We start from the raw sequence: 13089 nt of genomic DNA, 5'->3' as shown, positions 1-13089 counted from the left end.
TTTATTATTTTTTTTCAACAATGGTCGTCTCCCATCAAGTCCACTTTGGATCATACAACGACGGATGGTGCGATCTGACAATGATGTTCCTTGAGCTTGAAGTTCATCTTTAATCTGTTTAGAAGTTTTTCTGGGCTCTTTTGTTACCAATGGTATTATCCGTCTCTTTGATTTCTCATCAATTTTCCTCCTGTGGCCACATCCAGGGAGGTTGGCTACAGTACCATGGATCTTAAATTTCTTAATATGTGCAGCTGTAGTCACCGGAATATCAAGCTGCTTGGAGATGGTCTTACAACTTTTAACTTTAACATGTTTGGCTATCATTTTCTTTCTAATCTCCTGAGACAACTCTTTCCTTCGCTTCCTCTGGTCCATGTTGAGTGTGATACACACCATGTCACCAGGCCCACTCACTGATTCCAAGAATGTAGACACCGGTGATGCTAGTTAGTGGACACACCTTGATTTAACATGTCCCTTTTGTCACATTATTTTCACGGGTACCATCATTTCTGTCCAGACCTATTTCATGAGTTTTTTTTGTTTTGTTTTTTTTTCAAATTCTGTGGAATCATGGTTGAAAAGCAATGTCTGACTTTCATTTGTTCATTTTCATAGATCTTTTATTTATTATTATGGCAGAGACTTATCGCATAAACTGCTGGAGCCAAGTACAGGTCCAACAGCTGATCAATTACTATAGTTCTGAAGATTTGTGATACAGCAGTGTAAAGAAAGCCGTAAGGCGGAAATAGTAATAGCTTTGTGGTATGTCGAGCTTTCACTTCCTGAACATCTGCTCAACCACCATTTTTCATTCATTCCCATCCCCCCCAACAAAAATCTAACAATTTGTAAATTGCATTAAATAATTCATTCAGCAATCTGTGGTCGGAATAATAAAACAGTCCTTAAATAATAATAATGTACTTGTACCTGGCAAGGAATCAAGTAATAGTATTACAGCTTCTCCGTGACCATAGTGAGCCGCCATAACAACTGGATTGTCGTCGCTGGGGTCAGTTGGTAAAACCACTTTGGCCTCATGGATCAGATACCGTACAGAGGGCACATCCCCATAAGCGGCTGCGATTCGTAGGAGCTGGAGCTGTGCAAGAAGAGAAAAATATTCACATTTAAAGGGGTTATCCCACGAAGTTTATTTTAAAAAGAAGCCGTCCCATCAAAGCTTTTATCCTCTTAATACATTGCAATCATCATATTATATAGAACTAGCACTGTGTACCTACAATTGATCATTTTCCCTTCTACCAAGTAAATTTTTCGGTTTTCCATAAGGTCAATGACATCACATGATTAACAACTGACTAGCTGAATCCTTCTAAGCTCTTAGTAGAAACAGGAGGACCATTTTCCCTGTATGAGTCATCACTGCAAAAGTTCTGGATGGGAGGAGGGAGAACCTGGATCAAGAGTTCAAGAGGGGAATGATTTCTGCAGGAAAAAGAGACTTCTTGTAGAAGTAGAGAAAAGAGAAGCATTCCCCGGTAGAAAGGCAAAATGAGCAATTGCATGTACACAGTGCTTCAGTATATCATATGAGAATTGGGAGGGCTTCATTAATCAATTAGTTTTGACATAAAGATAAGTTCCACAATTGGATATCTTAAAAAAAATGTTCATGTGCGGAGATAATCTTATAAATGTGCCTCTGCTGTGTACTGTGTAACGGCCGTGTCTGACCGTACAAGAACATGGTTTGATCATACCACATCTCCTGGGCAGGAGAGGAAACAAAAGATAGTGACTTCAGACATTGTAGACCAGAAATCCCTCTAAGTGACATTGCATACATCTTATTAGGTGTCAGAGCTCATGTATATAGGGGGGTTAGAGGCCTCATTCTGGTATTAAATTTTGGTAGCTAGTTTCCCATCATTTAGTGACTGCAGACCTCTGAGTCTCTACAGTTACAGACTACATACTGTGTAGATTAATCCTGAGGTCATATTCCTTTCTATTGGTTCAAAAGTTTGCTCAATACAAAAGTTGTAAATTTTAGTTTTTAACTTTCATTTTTTTGGAGCTTAAACTTTACATTTCCTACTTTAATTGCGTTTCATTTTTTTTTTTTTACAAATCATTTTTAATTTTCTAAAATTAAAAGTGCATTTCCACAGTTTTGTTTCACATGGATTGGATTTTGGCATGCATCCCATGCGTTGCATTTGAAATATACCTACTATGATTGCCTCGCTAGGGAAGAAATGGTTTAAAAAAAAAAAAATGGAGCTGGCGTCATTTGTTTAGACCCTTGGATGCCATGTTTGGTATAAACTGCAGCAACTAAGGGGGTAATCAACCAGAAGTGTTCTTTATGCCAATTATATAACTTATAGGGGTTGTCTCATCACAACATATTGCTGAGCTACCTATATGACTATTCATCATTATGAAGATCGTTGGTGGGTCCAACACCCGGCATCCCCCCAATCAACTGTTATTTGCTTCATTGCCACCGAATGTAATCACTTTGAATGGATCTTCGACGTGCGGCTCAATTCAATGCGTCACACCACTCACCTGCCAAGTCCAGCACCACCACACTAGTAGGCCCCACTAGTCTCAGTTTGTTTTGCTACATTGATCACGTGCCAAACAAACATTCCCGTGACCAATGTAGCCAATCACTGGCCTCAGAGGTGAAGCCCATTTGAATGGCACAAAACCGCTGTGACCAGTGATTGGTAGCAGCAGTCTCAATGATGTCCAGCAAATGATCACTGCAGTTAACTAAAATACCTGCTAAGTTGCAGCACTGTTATGGAAATTTTTTTATTTTTCTTTTATTACTTTTAGGAAATAAACATATTTTATACTCCGGACACCAGCTTTCAGTTTCAATGCAACGTTCACAAATACCGGTGACAATTTATACCTTTTCAGGCCGTGGAAGGTTTTCCTCACAGGCAGCTTTTACTAGGTCCTGTGCTTTGTCACTCTCCCCTTCAGAGTACGTAGCCTGGATCTCCGCGATCACTGGGCTCTGGGTCACCACTAGCTCCCCGGGAATGGACTGCTTGTTTCCCATACCTGTGGAGCCTGAGGAGAAAATAAAAATGGATCTAAATGGTTCAGTATCACGAAGGCTCAGCACGTGTTAACTCCTATTATAGTGTAATGTCCTAAAGGTACCTTCACACTGAACGATATCGCTAGCGATCCGTGATGTTGCAGCGTCCTGGCTAGCGATATCGTTGAGTTTGACCTGATCCTGCTGTGCCATCGTTGGTCGGAGCAGAAAGTCCAGAACTTTATTTCGTCGCTGGATCTCCCGCAGCCATCGCTGAATCGGCGTGTGTGACGCCGATTCAGCGATGTCTTCACTGTCTGGTAACCAGGGTAAACATCGGGTTACTAAGCGCAGGGCCGCGCTTGGTAACCCGATGTTTACCCTGGTTACCAGCGTAAACGAAAAAAAAAAAAACACTACATACTTACATTCCGGTGTCTGTCCCCTGGCGCTGTGCTTCTCTGCACTGTGTAAGCGCCGGCTGGAAAGCAGAGCACAGCGGTGACGTCACTGCTGTGCTTTCCGGCTGGTGCTCACAGTCAGTGCAGAGAAGCACAGCGCCGGGGGACAGACACCGGAATGTAAGTATGTATTTAGTGACGCTGCAGCGATCGGGATCGTTGTCTAGATCGCTGCAGCGTCACTAAATGTGATGGTACCTTAAGATTAGGACAAACATAGAGTTGTCCATCATCCACAATACAAGTCATTATACACTAGATGTGGCCTGCAGAGGTATAACCTTGTCTGATGGCCCCATAGGGAGATGAAAACTATAGAACTTGGACCATTACATCTAAACAACCTGGCCAGGGATACAGAGCATGGACTTTTATATGCACACAACCTGGTCAAGGTGCATATGCTGGAACATTTTATCTACAGAATGCAGTTAGATCATTGCCAGACCATTCTATTTACAGGATCTAGTCAACATGAAGATGTGGACTCTGGACCAATATCCACTCCTCAACATTTTCCGAGAAGGAAAAGTCATGGAATTATGGAAATCACAGGATGGATAGACAAGATTATGATATGGAAAGGATGGGAAAATGGAAACAAACGTTCAAAACACCATGATTTACTCAGCATCAAGTACGAGAGCCACAAGTAGCAATCCCGGCACTTACACGCCTTGGCTACCATCTGCACGGATTTTAATTGTTCTCTGAATAATGTGCAGGCACACTGAATGCACTTGTGCGCTGAGATCATCAAGATCTGCTGCTGGCAGCTCCCTTTACAGTTGCCGACCAATACTGTCCCAGATATGCTCAATGGGAGTCAAGTCTGAGGATGCACCAGGAGGGAATATGAAAATGTCCTAAAAGCCGTTTTTAAACATGACAACCCCAGGCTGCATAGTGCTCATACTACTGTGAGCAGCTTTCATGTCCTAAACGTGGTACCACGGCCTGCAGTGTCTTTGGACTTGTCTCCTATTGCTTGGCAATTCCAAAAGACGCTTCCAGCTGTGGATCTTGATGGTTTGCTTGCCCATTTTTCACACAACCATTAATAACCTCATTAACAGCATGCCAATGCACACGAGTGCGTATATTTCCGTGTATGGTGCTCATACTTAATACATCAACATTTTTTTTTTCATCATTTGCATTTCACGAACATGTTTTTCGCTCCTGTGAGAACCATAACTCCATGGCTTTTTCTTCGTGTTGTCAGGATACTGACACTAGACAATTATATGTACAGAACCCAGTCAAGATACGGACACTAGGCCATTATATGTACATAACTCGGACAGGATACTGACAGTAGGCCATTATATGTACAGAACCCAGTCAGGATACTGACATTAGGCCATTATATGTACAGAACCCGGTCACGGTCACTAGACTATTACACGTACAGAACCTGGTCAAGATACGGACAGTAGACCATTATATGTACAGAACCTGGACAGGATACTGACAATAGATCAGGGGTGTCAAACTGCATTCCTCGAGGGCTGCAAACAGGTCATGTTTTCAGGATTTCCTTGTACTGCACAGGTGATAATTTAATCACCAACTCATTATTTGTGTAGGTGATTAAATTATCACCTGTGCAGTACAAGGAAATCCTGAAAACATGACCTGTTTGCAGCCCTTGAGGAATTCAGTTTGACACCCCTGCACTAGATCTTTATGCATGCAGAACTCGGTCAAGATATGGACACTAGGCCATTATATGTACAGCATGCAGACACCATTATGTATACGGAACCCGGTCAGGATACTGACACTAGACCATTATGCGCACAGAAACCGGTCAGGGTATGGACAATAGACCATTGTATTTTTCCAAACCCGGTCAGGGTACGGACACTAGGCCACTGTATGCACAGAACCCGGTCAGGGTACGGACACTAGCCCATTATGTGAACAGGAAACCCAAGAAGAAACACATGGAGTACACGTCCCATATTTAGAAATGTAAAAATACGTTTTTATTTAACAATATTTAAAACCACAAAGTCATAACATATACAGAACATACAATAAGGGAGACTTGGGATAGCACTGAAAAAGTCAAAGCAACGGCAAACCCTCGTACACTGCTAATACAGTTTTACAATAAGAATGCTATTAAGTGCAAATTTTAAGGTGAAGATGCCAACACATCCGGAAGTCTACAGGTGAAGACCTACACCTCCCCAAGTGGGGTGCCGCTAATCAAAAAAACGGCCTATATCATACTTAAACCGGTTTAGTGGCTCTTACCCATACAGTCGGTCTACGGTCTACAGGGGTCACCGCCGCAGCCCCAACGCACGTTTCGCATCGGCTTCGTCAGGGGGCAGGGTGAAGCCGATGCGAAACGCGCGTTGGGGCTGCGGCGGTGACCCCTGTAGACCGTAGACCGACTGTATGGGTAAGAGCCACTAAACCGGTTTAAGTATGATATAGGCCGTTTTTTTGATTAGCGGCACTCCACTTGGATTGGAGGTGTAGGTCTTCACCTGTAGACTTCCGTATGTGTTGGCATCTTTACCTTAAAATTTGCACTTAATAGCATTCTTATTTTAAAACTGTATTAGCAGTGTACGAGGGTTTACCGTTGCTTTGATTTTTCAGTGCTATCCCAAGTCTCCCTTATTGTATGTTCTGTATATGTTATGACTTTGTGGTTTTAAATCTTGTTAAATAAAAATGTATTTTTACATTTCTAAATATGGGACGTGTACTCCATGTGTTTCTTCTTGGGTTTTCTATATGTTGTATTGGAGTGTCCTAGATATATCTGAAGGATTTCTAGCACGGGTACTTTCCCTAACATTATACTATTAGTATGTGTGTGAGATCCGTAACACTGCTGTCCATTGTGGGATGTCTTTATTACATTATGTGTACAGGACCCAGTTAGGATATGGACACTAGGCCATTATGTGTACAGAACCTAGTCAGGATATGAACAGACCAATATACGTTCAGAACCTGGTCAGGATACGGACACTAGACCATTATGTGTATAGAACCTAGCCTGGATACAGACATTAGGCCGTTGTATGTATAGAACCCGGTCAGGATACGAACAGACCATAATTTATATGTACAGAAACTGGTCAGGATGCATATGCCGGTCAAGATGCAGAAGAAGGATATTTATATGTAAAAAATGTGGTTAGGATGAGGATGCTGGACATTTGTCAGGTCATAATAAACTGATCAAGTTTTTAATTTACAATCTAATATATAATTGCCTAGAATACTACTTCCTGCAATTTGTGCCAACTTCCGTGGCTTTGTCCGGAGCTAATGTCCGGAGCTAATGTCCGGAGATTAATTGCCTAGATACTACTTCCTGCAATTTGTGCCAACTTCCGTGGCTTTGTCCGGAGCTAATGTCCGGAGCTAATGTGCGGAGCTAATGTCCGGAGCTAATGTCCGGAGATAAGTGACGTCAACAGTGTCCAGTGTCTGATTGGTTGCCGCCTGCTGCGAACGACCAATCAGAAACGTGCCGTACTGTGACACACTCCGCCCGCCATTTTGGTGTGATTTTTGAATTTTTACCTCACAGCAAGTTTCTACTGCGTGGAGGCGGGCCCAGTGACGTTGCTCTTCAAGCTCCTGCCGAATTTCGTCAAAAAAATGATAATACCATTTACCAAAACTATATATATTTAGTTGTGAAGTGGTTCAGTGACATTTTCACACCAATTTTGAACTTTTGTTTGGTGTTTTCTCCATATACTGCCTATTATTTTTGTTCTTTCTTACTATTATTTATTAATTGTATTATTCTTACATTTGAATAAATAAAGTATATATGGATTCTAGACTCCCGATTCTTTAGAATCGGGCTGCCATCTAGTTATTAATAATTATACAATTCTCAGGTAATATCGGACAGTACACACATAGTAGGTTACCAGCACTTTTCATTATTGACAGCGTGCATATAAAAGGCATTTTTGCCTTTCAGCTAATCTGTGAAATGACCATTAGTATACTTGCACACCGCCTACTGGGATCATCTGTGTGTTTTGGTTACTGTTCTTTGCCATCTGAGGGCATCACAGAATAGAAGGGTAGGCGTTAAGCTCTGCATATACAACTTTATTATTTTGGGGTAGAAAGCTCTGTAATTGCTCTGTAATTGCTACCTGGCCCTGTAGCATAAGACCATCCCTTTATCTGTGGAGGTGCAGAGGGTCTCATTTGGCCCAGTGCCTGAGGAGACAAACACTTGTCCAACACATAAAAAGGCAGTAAATATCCCATTATGATAATGGGGTGACTTGAAGCAGATGTGGCCAAGCAGGTTGAGGCGCCTCCTGTCTGCAGAGCTCCACTTTTTGTTAAGTTGCGCAGGCTGTGCGCACAAGACGTGGCAGCGATGTAAACAGATTTTGGAGAAAACAAGGTTTCTGACAGACGGAGTTTTCCTTAGTGCTCATTATACAAGATAAATATAGAAGCTAATAAGCCACAAGAATGTGAAACACGTCTTCTTATCGAACAAGAAAAAGGCAAACTGGAAAACACTGACAAGACAGATGAAAAAAAATGAAATTTGTTTCAGAAAGGATCATCCTTTTGAAGTTGCTAAACACTGAATTCATTAAAAGGGTCCTAGGACTTCAAGTTCTGGATGTGCAACGGCTGAAATGTCAGGGGAAAAAAAAAAGCTTTCTTCTAATTCTCCGGTTTACATAATGCTGACAGATTCTGACTATTGCTGCTTGTTAATTATTCAGAAAGTTTCGAGTCACCAAGACATCTGAGAGCACTCCTGAGGTTTACAGCAATAGCATGGCGGCTTCTACTAGCTCAAGGACATATTCTTAACTCTTTTCACACCCAAGAACAAAAAATGTGGAATTTTAAACAATACAAATAAACAAGGTACTTTTTTACAGCAATGAATAAACATAATTAATCCTTGAATGTTAATGTAACTTGAATTCCCAGTGATTGCCCAAGCTTAAATATCCAGAAAATATAAACCCTGCAAAAAACAAGTCCTACATGCATTTGGTTCAGATTGAGCATTCCCTAAGCAACAAAATAAATGGCACCTACGGTTACCCGTATGTTACCAAGGCCTGTGGCCGAATTACCACATCCGTGCTTCAGTGTGAGTGTGGACCTCAATGCACGGATCCGCCGAGGGTCTTCTGATCCGGTCTCAACAACCTCATAGATAGAGTTGAGCGAATTTGCTCGGATTCGGTCTCTGAATCTGAATTTGCCATATTCGTGCCATATTGGTACCCTATTCGTGACAAATTTATGTTTAATGATTGGTTCCGAACATATTCGGCAAGTTCTACTCCCATTGACTCTAATGACGTTCAGCTGTGCTCGACGAATATTGCAAAAACAATATTCGATGCAGATCGTAATCGGAACCGAATTTTGAAAAATTTGCTCAACTCTACAATAGACAGCCTCAATTTATAGATATCCTCAATTTATCTTAGGTGACCAGTCTATGGATCGAGGTCCATACTTGGACCGTGAAACACAGATCTGTGAATCCGACCTTAACGCTAATTGAACGCCACATTTTTTATCCACTAAACCTATGGATTATATTGTATTGAAATAAAAGCTGATCCACGATGAAACCAATGCAGCTTAAAGCAAGCATATCAGTCTGCACCCATAAAAGGGAAACAAAAAAAAGGTTTCTTCAAGGATAAGAATCTCACTAAACACTATAACCTGGTAATAATTCATACAAGGAAAATACGCACAATCACGCCAAGCGGAGACCAGTTTGCTGTGCGTTAGCATTTTTTATATCTGTGCAAAACAAACACTTTTCTCTCATGTGTCATTGGTTTTACCTCCGTGCTGCTTCCGTTTTTTTTCCTCATTCGTTTTTAAAAACTGAAGGCGGTAGAGTGTCTGACTTTTTATTTATCAACCGACTCTTAATAATGGATCATTTAAAAACGAATGAACCTCAAATGGAACTATGAAATAAAAAGGACGGAGTTTGATTCTGATCCATTTTTAATGGATATCCATAGATTTTAATGGCAGAGTCCGATCCGCAAAAAGGAAGAGAACAGGACATGCTTCGAGTCTCATGGATCAGAGACACAAGGATCAGTTTTTATAACGAATGTGCTTAGGTCCATGAAACTATGGGTTGGCGTGCTAACAGATAAAAAAAAAATGGAACGCACAGCAGAGGGCACACGCACAGCAGAGGGCACACGCACAGCAGAAGGCACACGCACAGCAGAAGGCACACGCACAGCAGAGGGCACACGCACAGCAGAAGGAACACGCACAGCAGAAGGAACACGCACAGCAGAGGGCACACGCACAGCAGAGGGCACACGCACAGCAGAGGGCACACGCACAGCAGAGGGCACATGGACACCAGAGGGCACACGCACAGCAGAGGGCACACGCACAGCAGAGGGCACACGCACAGCAGAAGTCACACGCACAGCAGAGGGCACATGGACACCAGAGGGCACACGCACACTACAGCCAATGTGTGATTGTAACCTTCATACTGGTGTTTGGCATTTCATTTTTCTGTTCCATTGTAACAAAAATCTGAACTTCTGTAATAAACGTCAGTCCGAACACACAAACTGTGCCTGACGGACACCATTAACTACACAGGGGATCTTTATGGTCTCCGTTTGGGCATCTGTCATTTTAATGGGGAAAAAGCTCAGCGTACTGCACTATTTCTTCCAGTAAAAGATTAATGAACTTGTGATGGAGGCTCTGAGGCGCGAGTCCACATACCCTTAGCCTTGTAACTATGGAGTCCCAGCAAGTGGTATAGTCAATAACAGGTAAAGAATAAAACAGATCTTGACCACAAGGATGGATTCCTGCACCAAACTGGTAAAAAGAAAAATACACGAGACGGGAAGCTGCACATCGTAGACATCAAACTTCATTTCTTGTACCACCTCCAGATCATCATAAAGTCTATGGATTTTATATACCCTCATCTTTAGGCTAAAAGAGAGAAGTCACGGCTATGGCACATACAAGGAAGATTACGAGGAGTGAAGTCAGGACACCTCCGCCGTCTCTGCGGCAATCCATGGGAAGAAGCGGAGTGCAGTTACACAGCGTTTATGCAGAAATCCTCTGCTTCTTCCACGAGAGCATGTGATGAATACCATGTAACACAGGTAGGACAGAAACAGAATAAAACAACTGACCTGTTCATCATTGGGAAGCATCAGCTGGATGCCATGAGCTGACTACATGAAAACGAGCATCCTCCACAATGCACCAGCATATTCCCAGTATGGATGGAAATGACCTTCCTGCAATGAAAGCATCTCTGGATACAAGGACCTTGTGTGGAGGCTCGCTCACCTCAGACAGACGGAGATAACAGAGAGGGAGGAGGGAGAGACGGCTTCGTCTGAAACCTTCCTGGCAATTTGCAATTCCCTGTCCCATTAGCGTAGTGTAACATAAGCTTCCGACTCTTCAGAGAGGTTTTAGCAAGAATAGATGTAAGGACAGTGCTGCGGGTACTGCTGAAATGGCATCTGCTGAAATGTAAAGATCTGATCCACGTTCACGATGTGCTGCGATTTTGACGCTGCGTATTTATGCAGAGTCAGAACCGCTGCATCCAGATGTTACAGCACAGTGGATGGGAATTCAAGAAATCGCATGTCCATTGTGCATCTATGTACCCCTGCAGATCACCCGCAGAAACAGACACACAACACGTAATTTTCTCTTGTGGGTATGGATGCGGATTTTCCCCATAGATTTGTATTAATTAGGAAAATCTGCATGTGTAAAAAACGTAAATGCATGTCCGCTAATTTGAATAAAAGGCGCAGAAATTCTGCAGCATCAAAACCGCAGCAGATCCTGAACACGGGAACGTACCCTAAAACTGTACCCCAATCAGGGCTGTGGAGTCGGAGTCGTGGAGTCAGTGCCCATTTTGGTGGAGTCGGAGTAGGTATAAAACGGACCGACTCCTAAAATATATAATGAATTGGATACAGTAGTTCAATGCAGTTTGTGGGGAATATTTTTTTCATAAGAACTTGGGAAAGTTATGAAATGTCCTATAAATGTCTGTCCTATCCCTCATCTAAAGGTACCTTCACACATAACGATATCGTTAACGATATCGTTGCTTTTTGTGACGTAGCAACGATATCGTTAACTAAATCGTTCTGTGTGACAGCAACCAACGATCAGGCCCCTGCTGGGAGATCGTTGGTCGCTGAGGAAAGTCCAGAACTTTATTTCGTCGCTGGACTCCCTGCAGACATCGCTGGATCGGCGTGTGTGACACCGATCCAGCAATGTCTTCACTGGTAACCAGGGTAAACATCGGGTTACTAAGCGCAGGGCCGCGCTTAGTATCCCGATGTTTACCCTGGTTACCAGCGTAAAAGTTAAAAAAAAAACACTACATACTTACCTTTAGCTGTCTGTCCCCGGCGCTCAGCTTCTCTGCACTCCTCCTGCTCTGGCTGTGAGCGTCGGTCAGCCGGAAAGCAGAGCGGTGACGTCACCGCTCTGCTTTCCGGCCGCTGTGCTCACAGCCAGTGCAGGAGGAGTGCAGAGAAGCTGAGCGCCGGGGACAGACAGCTGAAGGTAAGTATGTAGTGTTTGTTTTTTTTACTTTTACGCTGGTAACCAGGGTAAACATCGGGTTACTAAGCGCGGCCCTGCGCTTACTAACCCGATGTTTACGATGGTTACCCGGGGACCTCGGGATCGTTGGTCGCTGGAGAGCTGTCTGTGTGACAGCTCTCAAGCGACCAAACAGCGACGCTGCAGCGATCGACATCGTTGTCGGTATCGCTGCAGCATCGCTGAGTGTGAAGGTACCTTAAGGTCTAGACTTTTAGCTGAGATGAATCTGTGCTGCAGTATATGTTTGTGATAAGTAGTGAAGCTCCTCTGCTACAGATAAGGGGAAAAAACACACAGGGAAGGAAAGCTTACATTCAGTAAGTGAACAGAAAAGCAGGATTAAAGAAGGTAAGCACTTCCTAAAGCATATCTAAACTTTCAATAAACTGTGCATAAATCAATAGTCCAGTAAAAGTTATCTCTGTATGCTTGATGTTTTAGATTGTTTTTCCTCTTAGCTCATGTTTGGAGAAATTAGCTGCTCTGCTGACTTATATACACTATACATAGAATATAAGGGGAATAATGATTCCTGACATCTCAAGTTCGGAAAGACAGTAACAGGATCGATGAAGACATAAATATGTGTGTGTGTGTGTGTGTGTGTGTGTGTGTGTGTGTGTGTGTGTGTGTGTGTGTGTGTGTGTGTGTGTGTGTGTGTGTCCTCTTCATAGACTATGAAGAAATATTATGTGAAGCATTTAGTGAGCTGTACCCTGCTGAGTCAAGCCTTGACATTGAAAGTACAGAGTAAAGATATTTAAAGGGAACCTGTCACCCCCAAAACCAAAGATGAGCTAAGCCCACCGTCATCAGGGGCTTATCTACAGCATTCTGTAATGCTGTAGATAAGCCCCCGATGTATCCTGAAAGATGAGAAAAAGTGGTTAGATTATACTCACCCAGGGGCTGGCCCGCTGCGGTCTGGTCCGATGGGCGTCG

General features: G+C 42.8%; 1 protein-coding gene across 3 annotated transcripts in view; it reads right to left on the bottom strand.

The window, feature by feature from the left end:
* LRRK1 (leucine rich repeat kinase 1) overlaps nt 1-13089 on the bottom strand; it is a 145463-nt gene that overhangs the window by 89567 nt on the left and 42807 nt on the right. For all 3 annotated transcript variants that reach the window (XM_069766321.1, XM_069766322.1, XM_069766323.1), the window contains exons 3-4: nt 2903-3066; nt 940-1111 (exon numbers count right to left, since the gene is read on the bottom strand). In XM_069766321.1, the coding sequence (XP_069622422.1) occupies nt 940-1111; nt 2903-3066 (336 nt within the window). The remainder of the gene's footprint in view (nt 1-939; nt 1112-2902; nt 3067-13089) is intronic.

This window comes from Ranitomeya imitator, chromosome 4 (assembly GCF_032444005.1).
Source record: "Ranitomeya imitator isolate aRanImi1 chromosome 4, aRanImi1.pri, whole genome shotgun sequence".
NCBI classification, from domain to species: Eukaryota; Metazoa; Chordata; class Amphibia; order Anura; family Dendrobatidae; genus Ranitomeya; species Ranitomeya imitator.
Note: the sequence above shows the minus strand (reverse complement) of the source record. Positions and strands in the feature narration are given on the sequence as shown.